Source organism: Sylvia atricapilla, chromosome 4 (assembly GCF_009819655.1).
Source record: "Sylvia atricapilla isolate bSylAtr1 chromosome 4, bSylAtr1.pri, whole genome shotgun sequence".
In the NCBI taxonomy this organism is placed as follows: Eukaryota; Metazoa; Chordata; class Aves; order Passeriformes; family Sylviidae; genus Sylvia; species Sylvia atricapilla.
In genome coordinates this window covers 2880462-2901852 of record NC_089143.1, presented here as the reverse complement: position 1 = coordinate 2901852, position 21391 = coordinate 2880462, and the positions used below count along the sequence as shown (strand labels likewise).

General features: G+C 41.8%; 1 protein-coding gene across 1 annotated transcript; it reads right to left on the bottom strand.

Moving 5' to 3' along the window:
* Window positions 1-1587: 1587 nt before the first annotated feature.
* On the bottom strand, window positions 1588-17420 carry ASAH1 (N-acylsphingosine amidohydrolase 1). The gene is made up of 14 exons (XM_066316922.1): window positions 17279-17420; window positions 12179-12225; window positions 11883-11973; window positions 10570-10656; window positions 9564-9642; window positions 8624-8698; window positions 7775-7820; window positions 6335-6479; window positions 5127-5181; window positions 4850-4931; window positions 4207-4338; window positions 3853-3976; window positions 3089-3145; window positions 1588-2426 (listed from the first exon to the last, which is right to left on the bottom strand). Exons 1-14 carry the CDS (start codon window positions 17396-17398, stop codon window positions 2337-2339), a joined length of 1230 nt encoding a protein of 409 aa, XP_066173019.1. The 5' UTR covers window positions 17399-17420; the 3' UTR covers window positions 1588-2336.
* Window positions 17421-21391: the final 3971 nt, after the last annotated feature.

Sequence of the window (21391 nt, the reverse complement as noted above, 5' to 3'; positions counted from 1 at the left end):
AATTACAAAGTAATTTGGTTACGGCTGTTACCCAACTTCATTGCGTGAACAATAAACATAAATCTGAACAATCCCCAAGCAGGTTGAGGTGTGCACTCAGAAATATGTGAATGGGCTCTTCACAGTCCAGACTGCAACATCCGACTTGGTTTAATTGTCTGTTATCAATCAAATGGCCCAGGAGCTGCATTTCACACGTGCATTTTTCGCTGATTTAAAGCGTGTTGTTATATTTGGTTTACACAGATTCAATATTAATAGTGGAGATTAAAAATGGACCTTGGTAATACAATCATATGCACACACTGCTGCTTGCATGCTTCACTTCAACAAGAAATTAGATGTACAACTAGACTGGCCTTCATTTAATCAGTTGGATGTGTATTTCTGTGTGCTCTCAATTTGTGTTACATCCCCCTGAATAATTCTTGATGTGCTACTTCAGGCACTGTTCTAAGGCCTAGAATATCAGTACTACATTGTCTTCAACCAGAAGCCATATTTTTATCAGCTGCTAAAATTATTTAGTAAATAGAATTCCTGTTGTCCCCTGCTTCTTCCAGTGCTGCTGAAAGGAGAGCCTCAAATAAAAACCGAGTTTGCAGTAAAATGGTAACCTAGCTACTGAAACAAGGAATGATTAAAGGCTCTTTTTTAATCATAAAACATGGAGCTGGGAACAATCTCAGTGATCAGCTGGTCCAATCTTTTTGGCAAAAGCCCAGTCTAGACAAGAAGGCCCAGCACACTCTTCAGCTGACTCTTTAAGTGTCCAGTGTTACAAAATCCACCACTTCTTCCCCAAAGAGATTATCTTGGGCAATCACTTGATTTCCTTTCTGCAGACTTCTCAGTGTGTCAAGTATCTAATTATGGGGGGGAAAAAATTAGTGTTTGGGACAGGAAGCTGTAATATACTGTGTTCCCAATTCTGCATTACACTGACACTGTTCTGCATGCCCTGGCTCTCCAGAGTCACACTGTGACTGGATGGCATGAACTTGCAGGTTTTAATTGCAATGCCTTATGCAATACTGTCTCTGTAGACACCAAAGAGAGAGCAAACATTTCCCTTACACTCCTGGCAACTTAGGATTCCTGGTGCAATGGGAATATGAACATCACCTCTTTCCTAGGGGTTAGGAAGAGATTACAAGGGAAGCACTATGGATACCAAGCCCTAAGCTCACTCTGCAGTGTCTTCTCTTCATGTGCAAGAGAACACAAGAGTTAGAGCTGTAAGTTCCAGCAATGCAGCCAGTGGCACAGGTAAAACTACTGCCTTCTCCATTATCTGCCTCCTTAGGGTGCTACTATTTCTCTTTCTTTCTTAACTTGAATTCCAGACAATGATGTCATCCGACTTAGCTTCATTTCCCCACTTTCCAAACAAACCAACCTACCAAAATCCTCCCAACACAACCCAAGTACCTTATTAGGAGAATAGCTTTAACCAGCAGTTTACAAAACCAGAAGAAATCAGTTTTTCAGACACAGTCTATTTGGAAAAGAAAGCAGTTAATGCTGTGTGGTATCTAACATGCATGATGTCTTAGGCTGAAGTATGAAATCAGTACATGTGTACTCTGGTCACACAAAGTATCTTTTCTTTATTGTATTAGGGGTTTTTTTTGAGACAACAGAAAAACCTGAGCTAAAAAACCACATCTGTTAACAGGCCAAGAAAGAGCTTCAGCAAAAGTTATAAATCAGTTGCAAGAGATTCTTGGCTCAGATCTTGTTTCAGATGTTTCCCCAAGACCTTGTTTCTGTAACTAAACATGACACTGGGTAGGTTATTTTATAAAAGGGCATTTCAGACATATCCTCATATTAGACCAGAACAATAGCAATTCATTTTAAGTGCTTTTGAAAGAATAACAGAATTGTATTGTACCAGATGGTCTTCTTGTACCAAATTCTTTTTTGATGCCTGGTAGGTGCCATTACAACTTGTGTTCTTTAGAAGGATTTTAATCTAAATAAACCAAACCAAAAAATCAAAAATTAACAAACCCTCAACCAACAACAGCACAAGAATACTGCCAAGACTGAAGAGATCTAGAACTACCTGCTGAACTCATTTGTCAGAAATGGCTGCAATCACACCAGACACTCACGAGGATACATTTCTTGTCAGCAGAACTGCTGGTCAGAAAGCAAGAAAGTCTGCTGTGAGACAGGGTCCTTCATTGTTAGAAGCACTTTGCCATTCCTACAGAGCCATTAGATTTCTGAAGAAAGGAGTTAGGCTGAGTAATCTCTTTCCAGAAGCGTTTTCTCATGGAGGACTGCCAATTGGGACAAGCAGCTTCCAGCACAGGAGAGGTCCAGGGCTACCAAGGGCTACAGGGATCTGGGCACTCCCGCAGGTAAGTCTCTGTATGGCCACTGTACACCTCCATCAGCGTGGTGCACACAGTCAGCTGATGGGGACAGGGGAGAGAGGGAAAGAGAAAATAAACCATGTTACAGGAATTAGTGAAAACTCCCCGATACAGCTGAGCAGTTCTGCTAAAATGAGCATTTACCTACTTCAGTCAGCAACATGCAAGTATGAATTATCTATGTTCTCAGTTAAAAATGCTGCCTCCACTTAACACAGGAGCTAAACTTCATCATTCAAAAACTTTTAAAAACTCTTTCCTTAAGGTTTTTTTTTCCTAAACACCAAAATTTCAAGGTCAGAGTAAAACCTTTTGTGTTGCAAGAATAACAAGTGTGTAGTATGCCTAAATCATGAGGTATATTAACTTGTTTTATGTGAATTACAAAGACATAGAACACACATTAATTCTGGTTAGAAGGGTGCTCAAGATGTCTGTGGGCTGCTGCCTCAAATCAGGGCCAGTTATGAGGAAAGGGCTCAGGCTACTGAGAATTTTAAAGCTGTAGACCCTTTGGAAAATAGCTATTCCAATTGTATAAAAATTACATATTGCTTTTACAAAGTAATGTGAAATTTGTTTTTACATTCATGTTTTTACCTACAAACCCCTGAATGTACCACTGAAGCCTCCTCCTTAGATGTACAGGAGTTAGTGGTCTGCTCCCCACTCTAAACTTCCTGCAAAAATAGAAGCATTACCTTATTGAGGACAGGCTTTGTGGAGAGAACATCATAAATTGCTGGTAGGGAGAGATTCTGAAAGAAAACAATACACTGATATTAAGGGCCATTAACCTGTTAATGTAAATGCTGAGAACTTTTTTACTCACTTAAATAACAAGGTACAGCTTTAAGAGTTGAAGATACCCATAACATTTTCATATCAGAAGAATGTGGGCTGCAAAAATTTGACCAGACCAGATCTTAGTAGAGCATGGCACACTTGAGTGTGTTTGCTGCTCTAGAGTGTGTGTTTGATTCCACTGGTAAAACTACCCTGAAAACACCACAAGTGTTTCTCAAAGAGTCTCTGAGTGTACCTTCCTGCACATGCAGCTGCTGAAAATACTTCTAGGAAAATTTAGGAAACCCACCCAGATGAAAAGAAAGCCCAAAACAAACCAACTAAAGAATTAAAAACAACAAACCAAACCCAAAAGAATCTCGAAAATCCAATTTTTAAAATCCAATTTTTAAAATCGCCATCAAAACCCAATCAGAAAACCAAAACAATACCCCCCCAAAACCCCAAACAAATGAACAAAACCCCCTCAAACCTCTCCCATGTAAATAGCCAGCTTCTTGTAACCCAGAAGCAGAGACAAGTTATCACAAAACCATCAGGCACTTGTGTCACTACAGCTGTCCTTGAAATATCCTGAATGCTCCTGGCTGTGTCAGGTCAGTCCTGCAGCCTGGGGAGCTGCAGACCAGCAGGATACGAGGCTCTGGAAGATGTTTACCTCTTGTGTTGTCTGGTTGAGGCATTTCATTGCAGGCCCTCGACGATTATCCAGCACCAGAGGAGGCTTCCAGCGATCGTAGTTGGTTTCTAACACGTACCACGTGCCCTTCTTGATATCAAGGCTGGAAAAGAGGCCTAAGGTTGTGTTTTGCTTCTCTAAGTATACAATAAGCACACGTATACACTATATACTGTATACAGGTGTATTTTTTTAGGCTTGCTGTGGTATTTTTTAATGATGGTAAAGAAGTTCTTGTACAACAGGAGTCACAAGAAACAGAGCACACAATTATTGGCGGAACCTGGCTCCTTCTGGAAGACTGAGTCAGGGGTCAAGGTCAAGTATACTCACTCCCAGATATCCAGAGCAGCTGTCCTGGAGCGAGTTATCACACACCCTTCTCCAGAATTTTTTCCACCCAGAATAAAGTAAGCTGGAGCCAGCAGTCTTGTTTTTGCCAGTCTGTCTTTTGCATCCTGGTAACTGTGGGTAAGATAATGTTGGACTATGAAATGCTATAAACGGTTGAAGTACTGAAGAACAAGTTTCACAGACCCAGGAAAAGTTTGGGCAGTTAACCCTGTCTTCCCCTTTCATGCACATGAAAACAGGATCATGATAAAGGAACACATTTAAGTAAAGCTTCTTGTCTCGTTTTGTACTTAGTTTGATTGTTTAGCGGTGCTCTTTGCACTTTTTCTACACTTAAAACTAAAATGATGACATACTGTGTCATATTCCACTGAATTAATTTACTGTGTAACAGCTTTGTTTCTGCTTACTTCCTACAATGTACTAGTACCTGTTGGATGTGCTTTGATGCAGAATGCTGTTACACACTTACCAACAGGCTCGTCAGGAAAAAAGAAATCTGAGAAAAAATATTTGAGGAATATCACTGGATATTAAGCATACATCTACAGTATTTGTGCTAGCTGAATGCAAAGCAGAGCATAAATTAAAGGAGCATAATATTTAGAGGGAGAGGGAATACCTTGTAGCATTCTCTAATACTGTTCTTGTAAGAAAGCCCATCCACATACCATCTCTTCTACCAAGAAACCATTCGAAGATTCCTGCAAAATATCACAATAATTTGTTTTCAGACTCTTCACTCATGGTATTCTAACTTTCACAGCTGGTTTTAAAATGAGCTGTGTTTTATCTTACTCATCTGCAATCTTTTCACCGTTTGTGTTTATTAATGTAACTGGTTTTCCCAAGGTCTGGGAAACTTGTGTAGAAATAATAGAGAAATGAGCATTACTCACCCACGTAACCACCATCAAGACTGAACCGCTCATTCATTGTCAGAGTGAACAAGTTCTGAAAAGCATTAAACAAACCAACCTTCAGCCACTCCCAGCCCAGGAGCACCAGTAATAAAGAGGCAGCATTGCAATTTAGATGTCAATTGAGCTTTTTGGTCATTACACTCTTCCTCTTTGAGTAACAGACTGCAAGATCAAATTCATGTAGAGAACAACCTAATTTATCACGGCTTGAATAAGCAGAAATGAGTTTTTTCACCTGGCAGACAATCAGCAAGGCATGCTTTTATGCTAAGCAAGTCAAGCCTGTGACCATTTTTTCCTCTTGGTCTGTGTCACATCACTGAATTGGCATTTTCTTTTCACCTTCTCAGACCTCTGAGTACTATTCTGGTTTGAAGGCAGATTTTTAAGTCCCAGTGTTAAGCACACCCTGGTATGTTATTGCTTTTCACAGCTGCACACTGCAGTCCATGCTACTTGGAACACACAATTCAAACTCAGATCTCGGTCTTCTCCAACTAATGTTTCAGACGAAAACTGAATTCAGCTACACTGAATCATTTTCAGAATGGAATCTTCCCAATTTCTTTATGCAAAAGACAAAAATGAATGGACACAATGCAGGGATTTATGCCAGGAATGCTCTACAAGAAGAAATGGTACCTATAATGGAAGACAGAGCATGCAGAAAAAGAGAAGTTGTGTTAAGTTGGACACCTTGATATAGTTCTGTACTGCTGGTTTTTAAGATGTATAGAAACCTCAGACTGCAGGTGCCTATTAAACAAAAACCCAACAAAAAAATCCTAAAATCCAGGACTGCCTTTTCCAAGGATTGGAGAAAGAATTACACAGCCCAAGTGTGCTCTTTCATCTCTGGGATCACAGCAATAGCTACCAGACAGCAAGAAACTCAAACCACTTCAGCACTTTGTATTCACGCCTGTTCATATTTGAAATTCAGCGCTGTTTTTAAGAACTGTCCAAACAGAAACATTTCATTTAGGCAATCTCCTTTCACAAGGAAGGGTGCAGCATGGTTTTCTTTTATCTGTCTTCAAGTAGCTATGCTGTGCACCAGAACAATTAAGTGATCATTTATTGGAAAACATCCCTAGGCAGAGCATGAAGGTAGAAAATTTAAATGTTAAAGGAAAGTCTAAAGCATTTGTAACAAATTGACAAGGCTCTATCCCCCTACTTACTGGTTTGACTCCAGACACCATGCCTATGTATCCTGCAAAATTTGTGGACTTGAACACTGTTTTGTTGTTTCTCTGAAAATCCAAGAGTACCACTAAAGGCTTCAGCTCCCGAGTTAACGTCCAGGAATTATTTTTAACATCCCACCTGCAGGAGACAGTACAGCATTTGAAACTTCCCTCTCTCAGCAGTTTTCAAAGCTTCCCTTCACAGCATGCAGACATCCTGATGCCTGTCCTCTGACCTTACTCACACCAGCCACCATCACTGCTCTGCAGTTACCTGAGTAGCTCCAGCAAGGAACAACTAAGAAGTCTAAATGCTCAGGCAGGCAGTGAAAAGAACTAAGTTTTGTTTGAACCAAGAGCAAATATATTGCTCAGGATTAACCAGCACCACCATCACAGCTGGTTTGTTTTGAACACTTTGCTCTCTACCCACTGGCAAAGAGAGCCACAGGTGCTGCCTGTGACACCAAATTCTTATTTCTCAAAGGCAGAAAAGAGACCATGTACTTTGGATTTGCTCTGCATAAAGGGAATTACCAATTCCAGTTTATAAGATAAGCCAGACTGGTGTGTATGCAAAAGGCCGATAAAGAGCACTTAGCAGACTGTTAAATTCTCTGGAAATAATCCAGACTCTGGGAGAAAAGCTTTGAAAGGTTCCTTAATTTTCAGAAAGCGTGTTCACAGTATTTCTGACAAGTGAGAGTAGTCCAACACAAGCCAAACCAAGAGACAGGTGGAATCACAGTAGACAACGTGAATTTTCTATAGGTAGGTAAGAATTTTAATTAAGATGAGCATTTAAATTCCAACTGTGCATTGAGCATCATCAGGATGAGTGATATTACAAAATATACTGGGGTAATAAGAGGAAATGCTGAACTCCCTGATCATGGGGTGTGAATGGAGAACTAATGAGTGCTGGGCAACAAACTACAGAGTTTGTATGGAAATGAGGAATGACAGGAAGTGCCAGTGGAGCACAGTACAATAACTGTTGGGGAGGAGGGGGAGGAAATCATTAAAACACTAAGCCCCAATCCAATCCCCATTTCACTGCCTCTATTAAAATCGATGCTTCATCCCATCCTGTAAGGAACAAGATATCCTGTGCCTCAGAGATCTGGTTACATGGGCCTTTCTTTGGTTTGAGACAGTTTGAACTGGAGCTGAGAAAAAAGTAGCAAAACCCAACTGTTCTTGGTGTTTTGTTCTGTTTTGATGCACTTGGGGCAGTTTGACATAAGATCAGCAGAACACCCATATCTTTTAATTTTAGCTTTTTTCACAACACACGATGGAGAATTACTTGTCACAGTCTTACAGACATCCAAAGAAGACTAAAAGAATGTATGTAGCTATTTCAAGCTCAGCTTGCTTTTTCTTTGGGTTTGAAAAAAAAAAAAAAAAAAAGACACAAATTTAGGTACTTACCCTAGGAAGAGTCCAAAATCCAAGTTTCTGGCGTGGTACAGTTTCCCTACACAACAATAAATAATTAAATACAATTTTCCAAAGAAATAGCCAAATTTCAGCTTAGAAACCCAAGAAATGAGTAAGCCCACCTGGGAAAGGGGGCAAGGAAAACAGCATTCTCTACTTGCCCTTTTCATAACCACGATATAATGATGGTTTATTGGTCAGGGGTGTTTTGCCATAACTGAAATCAAGTAATCTTGCAAACTGCTGTCCATCTCAACCTCTAATCTTTCCACATTATCTTAATGCAATGGCAACACCTTGAGCTTCCTCTAAAAGTGAGATGTTTGTAAGCCCTCTGAGAATCCCTTAGAGACTTCTGAAGTTGGAACAGGTGCAGACAAGGACTGCAGAACTGAGTAGGAGAAGGAAAGAGTCTCTTTTCTTAGAAGAGACTCTCACTTTTCACTACCAGCATACACATGCAGTATCTAGAAACTAGATGTAAAATCCTGCATCTGAGAAAGTGTCAGGTTTAAAAAAAAGGACAAAAGTAATTTCAAAAATAGTTGGGGTTTGGTTTTGTTGGATGGTGAAGTTTTTGTGATTGGTTGGGGGTTTTTTAACAGGTGGTACTTGTTTTTCTAGGGGAAGGAAACACCAGCTACACACCTAAGAGACTTATGAACTCTTATTCCCTTTCTCAAGGAATACCTTTTGTTATCAGTCCTTAGGCATTATTATTACCTTTTAGTCTCTTTAATAGACCTTACTGCTTGCAGTTGAGGAGGACTGTATTTCCATAACTGAGGTGGACCATCTTCTACATAAAAGAAAACTTGACAGTGTTTTGGATTGCATTACCTGTTTTATCTTCTGCCACTATTGATGTACATACAGTAAAAATTTCATAAAAAATGTTGAAAATAACGATTTCCCCTAGAAAAAAAAAAAGAAACAAAATTCAATAGTTTGAAACTTGCCATGAACAGAAAAATAATATTAGAAAAAAAGCATAGTGCAAAGTTCAGTATTCTGCAATATTTCTGTTAAAAATTTCAATTTCAATCTCCTTTGAGCTTTAAAATGACCAGTTCAGCAAAATCAAGAGCTTCCTGAAAGGCAAATAGAGGGATCAGAATGCCCTGACCTTCTGCCCTACCATGCACAAAGCTGACAGTCATTGCTACTTCCTCCTCTGGACACTTCAAAACAAGCTAGAAAATTCACTTCACAGAAGAAAGCTGCTGTAGGATGTACCACTACTGCCACAAAGAGCTGCTGCCAGCAGCAGGTATACTGCCCCTATGGTCCTTCTGTCTCAGTTCTGGGAAAACTCTGTGCCTACTCCTCACCTGGAATGGTATTTTTTTGCAGGAGGTACAGAGGGAAGCCAAAAGGACAAGGACCACAAGGGAAAGAAAGCACAGCAAGAAACTGAGCTCTGACTTCTATGTCAGCAGCAGACACACAGCAGAGTGCAAAACTAACAAGAATAAAGGATTCCCTCAAATTTTGGTGCACAGGAGCTGAGACTTGTTCCACTTCCCAAAATCTAGGAATGAGAACTTATAGCTCACAGAGAAGTCTCATCCTAACAAAAGGTTTATGTGATTTATTCCATTCTCCTCTAAGACACTGTTTTTGTTTAGTGTGAGATGTAATTTATTGCTTTAGCTACTTAATAAATCATTTGTTAGTCACAGATGTCTACAACTAACTGCACATTGGTAAACACAGCTATTTTAAATGAGCCTGTATTCCCAGCTTTCCACTATGTTAATAAAGTGTAGGAAACTGTTACCCAAAGGAATCCCAGATGAATTTGCAATCCCTTGGAGCTCTTCATTGAAAGGATAAGGAAGCGTGGCAGTCAGATGAGCCTGAAAGGGAAAGTTTTGTAAGCTAAACGTTTAAATGAACAGTATTTCATAATTTACACCAAAAGCCTCCTCAATAGGCACACTTTCCTCACAACTATTGAGTGTTTGCCCTCTCTGCAGCCCGTCAAACTTGAGGATGTTTGCAGAGTCCTTTGAAGACAAGTACACACTTAAGGAAGCAAAACTCTTCACTTGCCAAAACAGTGATGTGAGCAGTGGACACGAGCACTGTCTGTCTTAGCACCAACAGACACACAAGTGAAGCAGGACTGGTAAAATCTCGATGGCAGTGGAGCTCAGTGTCAGTGTTTATGGGCATCCCTGACTTTCACACATGGCCCCTCTAAAAGCTCCCTCTATCCACCCCACTCAGGCACACAGGGATCTGCTGTAACTAAAGATGGGGCAGAGATCCCACCTTTTGCTGTCTCTCTAACCCTACACTGCTTTCCCCTGTTCCATGCCAAAGGTTACTTTAATCAGAATCAAAATAATTTTTACGGTGAGGCCGGGTCAAAGTCGTCTCTGTAATCAGACATTTATTACAGTTTTCAAATCCTGATTTTACTCTACTGTTTAAAAGAAGTGGAACAGGATAAAAAAATCTCAGTCAAGTGTTTTGCTACAGTAACTAAGTCTGTTGCATATTTGTCTAGTGTTACTAATCCAAACTTGAAAAGATCTTAGATAAAATTAGAGGAGGGAGAGACCTGCTTTCTTTGTTTGATGGTTTCAGTCATTCAGAGCAGACAAGAAGGCAAAATTTCAGAGTGACTGTTTGAAATAGCATTTTTGTTCTGTTCTGGAAGTGGAATTAAGAACTTGTAAATTAAAAGCTTTGAAAGTGTTTAATTGCCAGATTTAGAAACACTCTAATTCTGTAGTCAGAGCATACAGTAATAAAACAATTAAGCTGAAAATACTTACTATTTTGTTATCCACTATGTCAACAACTTTGCCACTGGGGAAGAAGGTATTTGCTATATCTTTAATATTCTGGACCACAGTCTTCAGCTAAAAAGAGCAAGGGATTTTGTTGAATAGAAGATCATAAGCATACAAATTGCTAGAATACTAACAGAATTCCTTGACAGACTTCTGAAAAAGACACATATTTAAATAACATGCTAAATGTCATGTCCTTGGTGTGACAAATATCCCCAAGTCTCCACTAGAATCACTCTTCAAGCTTTCTTCAAGTAACTTTCTTCATTAATTCCAATGTGTCCTTCTCCCAGAAATAACAAATTACAGGAAAGCCATCCTCACTTCTGCTCCTTTGGACACATTTTAATACACTGCACTCTCCTATCTTTCAGAATGTTAATTTCAAGCTCTTTGCTTAAACACTGATATTACTGAAGAAAAAAAACGCTTAATACATTTCTTGTTAAAAACACTCAATAAATTTCTTATGAGAGCACATGCTTTTGATTTGCAACAGGTAAATGTCAGGCAAATAAGAGTTCCACTCCATCTGATGTAATTCCAAAGTACACAAGAGATAAAATTCTTCAGAATTTAAGGTGAAACCTGAAGCTTCCAACGCCCACTGGCTTAAGTAAGGATTTTAAAATAAACATTAGCATGTGAGTAGAATTTGTCTGGCTTTCAGAGTGGAAAGGCCAAAGTCAAGGAATACAGCAAAAAGCCCTGGCCTTGTTTGAGAAATTACAAATTACTGAACTGAACTTTTAGCCATCTTCAGAACAGCTGTTTTAAGTAGTCTGAAATAGGCTCAAATATTAAAAAAAATAAATTGTGTTACGTAAACACCAGTGCCACAACCAGCATTCCTGAAAAGGGCAGGAAGTTATTAATTTCCCCCTGCCACTTCATCATCTCATGCAGCATTCTGAGAGAAGATGCTGCCTCAGTTTCACTTGAGTTTCCAAGGCTGCTCCTCTGGTGTACTGCTCCCTCTTCATTCTGCTCCACTTCACAACTGAGGAGATTTGATCAGTGGAATGGTACACCCTCGTTTATGGCACACTGGTTTTTACACCTCTACATCCCAAACACCAGTGTCTCTACACTGAAAGCTGCTAGCTTAAGTGTTAAACAGAAAAAAAAATGTCCCCAAACAATTCTTTTGGAATAGAATCATATTAGAAAAGTCATCTGGAAATATCCCTTTCAGATAAATGTACTCTTAGCACATGTATTCCTTTTAAAACCTTTCTCAAAATAAAAGGCCATGTGCTAATTTTATATCTGCTAAGCTTCAGAGCCAGCCTTACCTCTGTCTTTTTGTCACGCATCAAGTCATCCCACCTTCTGCTGGGAGGTAAATCAAGATTTATGACATATGTGGGTATATTCCCTTTGAACCTGAGAGATAAACACCAGAGATCAACTTTAAAGAAGGTTCTGAAAACACATTTGATAAAAAAGGTGCTTCCCACCTCTAAGTAGCATTTTGTAGACCTGCAACAGAACAAGTTTCAAAAAAAAAAAAGAAAACAAAAAACCTGTTCAGACTTGCAAATCACAACTTCTCTGTAATTTGCTAGACAAGTTCCATCAGATTACTTACGTTGGTCCTGAAGGAGGGTACATTTTACTCCTGCACTCTTCTCCATACTGCAAAGACAATGAAAGATACTTTTAGCTTCTTTGTTAAAACACTATCGTTCTAGTAGACGATTTAGTTTTGAATCAAACCTTTAGGACTCGTCATTAATTCAAAGTCTTGGCACTTCAGAAAGAGGAAAATGGAAGAGGAGGGACCAGCAGCAACTTCCTCATGCTGTCTGACAGCCCTTTAGACAACTTGTCTAATGTAGTCCAGGACAAGCACAAGGGTATGATAAATACAAACTGTATATGTTTTTACTCCATGTGATTTAATGAAGATCACTTCAAAAGCATATTCCTCATACAAGTTCAGGAACCTGAGATCTCAGTGTGGACCAGTCTGTTCTGTTTGGCCAATTCAGAATCCCATTTTATAGTGTCATTCCTAGTTAGTGTTAAGCTGCACAGTGCAGCTGGGGCAGGGAAAGCATCCTGCACTCTGGGCAATCCCTCAGCTGGCGGAATGAGCTGTACATGGCACGACTCTGGATTCAGTGTGGTGAACATCATGTGGGGTGCAAATCAGGAATGTAACTAAAACATGTACCTTCATTCCTGGGAGCATGCTTAGTCACAAATGAAAGTTTGACAACCACTTTAGGCATACTCAAAGTGAATGTAAGGTTGTTTTTTCTATTAATTACGTAAAGCATGCATATAAACATATAAACATATGCATATAGATGCCACAATTATCATTCTGTGTTTTAGCCAGTGACATACAAGGAAATGCCTACTGGCCACCCACACAAGCCAGCTGACAGCAGGCCAGATTTGGTCCCACATCTATGTGAGAAGCTCAGTAAGCTCCTCAGAGTATAATATATCTCACTAAGGAGAAGGAAAGGTACGTGTGCTGCTCTGGGAGCCCACAGAAAAGCTCCCAAAGCACAATTGTTTGGGAGACAGAACACAAACAAAATATGGAGCCATGCTTCCACCACTTCCCTTCCTCCTCACCTGCAATTATTAGATTAATAGTGTGTCCTTATAATGCATTCTGCTGGTTCCAGTGAAAACTGTGACAACATCTCCAGCATCTATGTAACTGGGACAAAGAAGTTTACTAATGCCAGTGTTCTCTTTGGGCTAATCTCATTATCTGTTTTTAATGCATTAATAGAGAAAACGCAATGTCTTACACAATGCCACGGACTTCAAACACTGGCCTAATTTGTTACAACTGGAAACAGGAACTGGGATTCTAAATTCTAAACTGGGGTTGATTTCTGTGTGTTACATTGTTATCTCTTTCTACTGGCCCCAGTTGGTGGGGAGAAAGCACGAGATGAGTTTTGGTTTTCCAACACAGGAACAGCAGTTTTGTGTTTCCCAGATTTGACTGCAGTGCGGTTACAGCCTTTGCATTGCTGGGACAAAAAGTCAAACACACAAAAGGCCATTTAATTTTCAAAGTGAGGAAGCATCAAAACAAGGAGGTAGGAGGGATGTCAGATGACTAACTAGGCAATAAAAGTCAGAGGTTTTGTGCAAAGCCAGACAAATGCTTAACAGTATTGATGCAACTGTCTTGTGCAATTTTCCATCCTGCAATACTAAAATCCATCAGAAAATAGTGACATTACGTATACATCCTACTGCAGTGGATGTACAGATTTTGGCCCTTCAGGAAATACCTCCATCAAAATATGTTTCCTGAGAGATAAAGCTTCTAACAAAAAAGTTCCAAAGTGGATGAGAATTCAGTTGCTCTGCCAGTAGAGCCCATGGTCACAGAGGAAACAGTGGCACCTGAGCAAAACTGATTTCAGAGGATTTTAAGCTAAAGGTGGTACACGTTATGTCACTCCTGGCACCTTCCCCTGAGATTTTAATCCTGTATTTGCAGCTATTTTTATCTTCCCAGTGCTTTGAAGCCTAAGCCACAAAAAAGGTGAGGAAAGCAACAGTTAAAGGGAGAGAGAACAGAAAAAATGTTCCCTCCTTACATGTAGTATTTTTAGATTTCTAACCTGTCTATGTATAGGTGAAGAAACCAGTAATTCCTAAAACAACCTGTACATCTTTCAAAACTGATTGAGGTATCTGAAGAAATTAGGGATTATTAACCATTTCTTCAGGTTAACATCATGGATACACAGAATACCCTGAGTTAGAAGATACCCACAGGGATCATCAAGTCCAGCTCCTGGCCCTGCACAAGACAAGTCAAATATCACACCCTGAGAACACCTCAAAATACATCTTGATACCTGCCAGGCAGAGCCCACCCTGGGTGAAAAACCTTTCCCTAACACCCAATTTAAACCTCTCCTGACAGAGCCTCAGGCCATTCCCTCAGGTGCTCTTGCTGATCAGCAGCAAGGAGAGATCAGTGCCCTGTGCTTCCCCTTGTGAGGAGCTCTAGCCTGCAGTGAGGTCTCCCCTCAGCCTCTTCTCCAGTGAGAACAAACCAAGTGACTGCAACAGCTTCCCCTGGCACACGGGCAGCAACTCCAACAGAAGTCATGACAACCAGAAAACTAGAAGTGGGCTGTTTTGTTGTTTAGGGTTTTTTCACACAAAGGTCTAACAAGGAACAAAAAAAAAAAATTGTAGTCTTTTGCCACCAGCGAAAGATTAACTGCAAAACTTTCTGAGAAGATTAAAAAAAAAAAAAAAAAAGATTAAAAAAAAAAGAGGCCTAAAGAATTTTCTGGCAGCAGCAGAAAAAACACCAAGCACTTCTTACAGCCAGAGTAAAGTAAGCAGCTATGAGGTTACTACTGTGGTCAGCAGGGTTCTCCTCTCTGCAGAGGTTTGACACTGGACAAAGAACAATAAATGCTGTCCAAGGAAAGCAGGAGCATCCAGCATAACAGAATCACCTTCAGTTTCCAATGTGACAAGCCAGAGAAATACCTTTTCCTAGAAAAAGGTATTGGAAGTTGGACCCAAACAGCAGGTTACCACTAAAAATGCGCTTTTCAATGCATAGAAAGAGAAATGCAGCTATTCTTGACTGGTGATTTAATGCTCCCTTTGTTTTGCCTTTTAAAATCTACTGTGACCAGCAGGTTGCATATCTTGATTATCTTAAATACTGCCAACTTTCAAATTGAGATGTGTGTAATGACACAAAACCAGAAGTGTGGCAGCACAGGACCGAAACAGGAAGATAAAGCAGTGGAGGAGAAGCAGAACATGGTATGGGGAAAGATGGAAATAAAAAGTGGAAGCAGCACAGAAGATTTATATTTTGGCTGATTGTATCAGGAAAAAAAAAAAGTGGAACAGAAACTAGTGAGCTGTTGAGGTTAATTGGGTGAAGTGTAAAAAAAATCAAGTAGTAACAGTTATTACTGACTGCAGTACAGAAAATTAATGCATGGTTTAATGACTGCTGAGTAAATATCTTTTATGTAAATCAGGCTATTTATTATAGCCTGATTTCATTAATATGAAACAGACTGAATGTAGCTTGTCCAGTCTAAGAAATACCAGCACTTTTTTTGTTTATTTGTTTTTGAGGTGGACCATCCCTGGCATCCTTCCTCAATATTTCTGTATTTTACATTTTTCACCTTCCTATGTAGAAACAAATAGAAAATCATCTCTTTGAGCTATTAAGTATAATCCCATATTTTCCATCTGTTATATTCAGCATCTTTTGGTCTATGAACTATGTGATCTAACCCATTTTTCTCTCTGCTCCTGTTCCCTGAGGGGATGATGCCCATTAAACACTGCAGGAGTCCCAATGCTGTTCACTTTTCTGAACACAGAGGTTAAGAGTCCACTTGCAGTACAGAAGAAACAGTGACAAGACAACTTAAATCACAGTTTGGACAAAAAGGTCAGTAGGGTTAAGAAGGCCTCAATAAAAGCTAAAGGGACTGACAGTCTGCACCTTGAGATGTAATTCAAGGCATTTATCCCCTGTGTTCTTTCTTAATGAGATGAAGCCAGCGGCACTCAGGATGAATTCTTCAGAAAATGATGCAACCCTGCATTTCAAACAAAAATAAAATATCCAAGCCTAACAGCTGGCTGCACAGCAGCACAGCCTGCAGCCTCAGTGCATATTGTGCAAGTGCAAAGATGTACCAAGTGAAATCTAATGCAAATCAAGCTTTAATGCTACTACTTTGCTGACAGCCGGCACTTTCTCCTATGACTCCACATTCCAGGAGACTTTGGGCTAAAATCCTGAAGATGTTTTAAGCTGGAGATAGATTATAGTGTTAGTAAGCTGCTCTAGGCCAGTAGGATGAGACTGGGAGAAGAGAAGAGGGTAAGAGAAAAGCCCAATTCTCTGTGGAAAAGACACTAAGAGAACACTGATGCCAGATGCCATTTCCTGCAGCTCTTCCCTTTCACAAAACCCATACTAGTTCTCCCGAAATCAATGTAATTTGCTAAAAAAACCCCACCAAACTGGAGCAAACTAAAGAATAAAAAAGACAGTATGTTCCTAAAATATTTAAAAACAGATTGTAAAAAATATTTTGAAATCCAGAGATACTTAAAACCCGTCCTCTTCATAGAGAACAGTTTAATTTTAAGAACTCCAAGAGATGAAAGAATGCTTCGCTGCTTCAGGAATACACCAGGAAGCAAAAAGAACTGTTTTACATGCCCAGGAGATGGAAGCCAGCCTGCTCCAAACGACTACCGTCACCTTCCCAGCTTCCTAATTCCACTAAAAAATAAACGTTTCACTTACTCAGTTAAAAAAAAAAAAAAAAAAACAAACCAAATGGCCGAAAGAGCAAGGAAGGACACACCAAGTCCACCTGCTCTGCGCTCCTCCCCGCGGGTGAGCCGCAGCAAAGGCGCTCAGCAGATGCACAACCGGGCGCTGTTTTACCAAGCCCCTCTTAACTTTGCTTCTGAAAATCGCTGCTGCGGGGTGACAGAGCCCTGCTGCCCTCACAGAGCGAGCGGAGGAGCGCCGGGAGCCGTCCCCGGCGCCTCAGGAGCGGTGCCCGGCCCCGGCAGCCCGTGAGGGCAGCGAGGCGCGGCCGCGGGCTCCCAGCGGCTGCCCCGGCCTCCGCGTCCCCCCCGCCAGCCCCGGGCCGAGCCCCGGCTCCCCCCGCCCGACCCCCGCCAGCCTCACCGGGTCCGGCGCCCAGGCGGGCAGCGCCAGGACGAGCAGCGGCAGCAGCGCGCAGCCCCGGCCCGCCATGGTCCTGCCCCGCTCCGCGGCCAGCGGCGCCTCCCGGAGCGGCGCCCACATGACGGCGCCCCGCCCGCCGGGGGCGGCGGCTGGGCTGGGATCGGCTGGGATCGGCTGGGATCGGCTCGGTTCGGGTGCGCTCGGCTGGGCTGGGCTGGGCTGGGCTGGGCTGGGCTGGGCTGGGCTCGGCTCGGCTCGGCTCGGCTCGGCTCGGCTCGGCTCGGCTCGGCTCGGCTCGGGCTCGGCTCGGCTCGGCTCGGCTCGGCACGGCACGGCTCGGCTCGGCTGCGCTCGGCTCGGCTCGGCTCGGCTCGGCTCGGCTCGGCTCGGCTCGGCTCGGCTCGGCCGGGCTCGGCTGCGCTCGGCTCGGCCGGGCTCGGCTCGGCTCGGCTCGGCTCGGCTCGGCTCGGCTCGGCTGGGCTCGGCTCGGCTGGGCTGGGCTGGGCTCGGCTCGGCTCGGCTCGGCTCGGCTCGGCTCGGCTCGGCTCGGCTCGGCTCGGCTCGGCTCGGCTGGGCTCGGCTGGGCTCGGCTCGGCCGGGCTCGGCTGCGCTCGGCTCGGCCGGGCTCGGCTCGGCCGGGCTCGGCTCGGCTCGGCTCGGCTCGGCTCGGCTCGGCCCCGCCCGTGCAATGACGCTAAGGCGCAGCAGTTCATTTTCAGTCGCGCTTCCACAAAAGGCAACTTCCGCACAGGAGAGTCTGAAATAAAATTGCCTCTGTTTGGCAACGCTGGGAGAAAACCCGTGGCACCAGTTTTTCCTTTGGCAGTACTGTCATTTTTTTAATTAGTCTGTGTCCTGCAGAGGTTTTAGGCAGGCTGTGTGGTGATGCATATATAACTTAGGTGAAAGTTACATGGTGTTTATATAGCTTGTGTTAAATATATATATATATAAAATATATATCTAGCTGATGTATATATAAATATATATAGCTGATATATTTATATAGCTTGTTATACCTATATAACCTTATATAAATAACTTTCTATACAATGTAGTGGCTAGTTTATGGTTAACTAGTTGCTTAATGCTGGATAGACAAAAAAAAAAAGTAAAAATCTGACCAGATGGATGGCTTTAGAGATAGGTAAGTACAGCACTAATGAGAAATTGGCAAATGTAAAGCCAATTAGCCACAAAATAAAGAATTTAGACTGGTTGGGCCCAGACAGACCAAGGAACACTGTAACTGTGCACGCTCCAAAGACAAAATTGAAAAGTTCAGATGCAAAGATGACCTTGGAAAACTTCATCAAAGACCCCTGGCAAGCCCTGAACTGGGGAGGCACAAGTGCAGTGCAAAAGAACTATGAACTAACCATGAGCTCATGCTATGTAAATTAGTTGCAGCGCGTATGTGATGATGCTGTAGTGACACAGCGACACTACGCAACACTTACTGTACTTGACAAAGGTGGGGGAGTCAGGTGGAGAAATCCCCCTCACCACCAGCTCTGCAATAAACAAATACCTGCTCTATAGACATGGGTCTGTGAGGATTCATTTCCAGCCTATTTTTCCAGCATCAGAGGTAATGAAGGATGCCAGGCAGGCGTGTTCTTGAGGAAGGATCTTTCTCCATCTTGTGGCTTAGAAGTGCAGGAAGCAGGAGCTGGGGAGAAAGACTAATGAGAAACATGAGATGCATCCATCTATAAGTGCTAATTATTACTGAAATGGTATCTATTTCATAGAACTGAAGAAAGGTTTGAGATGATCTAGTTCCAAGCCCTTTGCTATGGGCAGGACCACCTTCACTAGACCATGCTGTTGTAACATCAAGTACAAACCAGCAGCCAAGTTGGGTGTGTAATTTTAGTATCAGCATTATCGGTTTAGTGTGAGCAAGTGAATGCTTCACGAGTGTGTCCATCAGCAACAGCTGGTGGAAGCACCAAGATAAAGTACTCAAAACCTTCCAGGATGCCTGTGTTCTAGTTTGTCTTGCGTGCTCTGTGCAGTGCCTAACACATGTCCTGCATTTTTAGGCACACAGGAAAGAAGTGATGCTGTCTTTACATCATGCCTTAATTGCCTGTGCAATTAACTCTCTTACAAAACCAACTGGGGGTGGCAAGAAAAAGAAGGGAAGTCCTTCAGCAGAAGGTTGATTGCAAAGCTGCATGGAACTGCAAAAATTAAGAAGCAGGAAAGGATAAAAAATGTACTGTAGTGTGGGAAAGCCTTGGGAGGAGAGCATGCAACAGTGTAGGGAAGGAGCCAGCTCAGAGCAGAAGTTAGGAAGTGCAGAGAGTTTCAGAGACCAAGGCAGAAAAACATTAAGCACTGGTGAAAGGAGATACAGAACCAATCTGTGGATTTAGAAACTGAGGAAAATTACAGTGTAACAGGATAAACCTTGAGATTTTCAAGGGAGTGTTCTTTAAAAACAGAACAGGCAGTTTCTATAGAGTCTGGAAAATACTTTCAGTTGAAAACAAATACGCATAAGACAATGATCCTGTGTTTACTTCCTGGTATCTGAATATACTATTATGGGCTATGGTTAGAAAGAGTCTAAGTTAGTCCTGTTATTTTCTGAACATCTGCAACCCCTTTTGCTCATCTTTTATATCTGGGACAGACAGCTGATAGGGATTTCATTATCTTTGTCTAGATGCTTTACCAACCTTAGTACATTTTTAACAGGAGAAAATAATTACTCTGGAAAATGAAAATCTCTTTCCAAATGCTCTGAAGACAAAATGATGCCATTGTCACATTACACAGTGTCCTTTTTGAGGCCTCTTTATGATTCTGGTGTAGTTCTCTTGCTGGTAAAGAAATTCTCAGTTTCAGAAACAGTTATCTTCCAGCACCAGTCACCTTCTGACTGTGGCTGTTCAGCTGTGGTCCCATCACAATGCCTTGCCTTCAGGGGCCACACCAGCACCTTAGGCCCTCCTTTAAGTCTAGTTTTTTTCTGTCAGTCTTCAAAAATCTAAGAAGGAAAATGCTTCTTAAGATGTACAGTTAGCTTGCTAACCATACTGACAGCTGGTCTCACTGATATTTAGCAGTCATGTCCATCCTTCTGCTCTCTCATACTCACCTACCCAGTACTGTATTACCACTCTCCAGATCTGTTCCTTCTCCCCTAAGTAGAGGCTGCCCAAATTACTTCCCCCTTTTTTCTCTGTTTCAGTTAAATTAAAGCTCCCTGTTTTAACACTACTGTCAGGATGTAGTATCTTCAATATGACTCCATGAATACCTCCACTGGGAAAACATCCTAAAGGACTCCTCACAGCAACAGTTAAAAACACTGATTTTCACAGTTTTGTTATAAATTTGACTTCATTTTCTTGGGATAGATTTCCAGTGAATTCCCCAGATCCCTGCTTCTTGCCATCTCAGAACACATTTTCTCAAGCCTCTGGTGTAGCATTAGTCCCAACATACAGGGCAACCCCATTGCTACTAAAATATTGCCAGCTCTAGTAATTCCTCTCCTACTTGGGACAATCTCATTTCATTTCCTCTGCCATTGCTTTTTACTTCACTAACTCACCACTCTGTGACAAACCTGCCTCTAAGGTCCATTTTTCCCTTACTATCACTTTTAGCTACTTTCAACACACTGTATTCTCCTATTTACACGAATATAAAATGGATAATTCCTTTTCAGGAGTAATTCTCAGGCTCTTATTCTGCTGCTGAGCAGTCCTTTCAGCACCCTTCCCCACCAGAGCATGGATTTCTGCTTCCAGGTGTATCTGTGTTTGAGTCATCATTTTTTTGTAGGTTGTACCAGGCAAGTTTTTATTTCTTGCAAGAAAATCATATGCTGTAATATCAATCTACTTCCACCACCAGCATTCACTTCAGATGTATTTAAGATTCCGAGGGACTGTGGATCAATGACATCTGCAATAAATTCCCAATAAACAGTCACTCTGGCCTGCAGCCTGCTCCTTGCAGTGCTTTTCCTTGGTGTTTCTGAGAGTAGTTTTGGCAGCAATCCACTTCCAGGACTGTGATATTCCAGTGGTTCATTGTAGAGCAGTCACTTACATTTCTGGGCAGGGACATGGAGTGTGATACCTACAACAA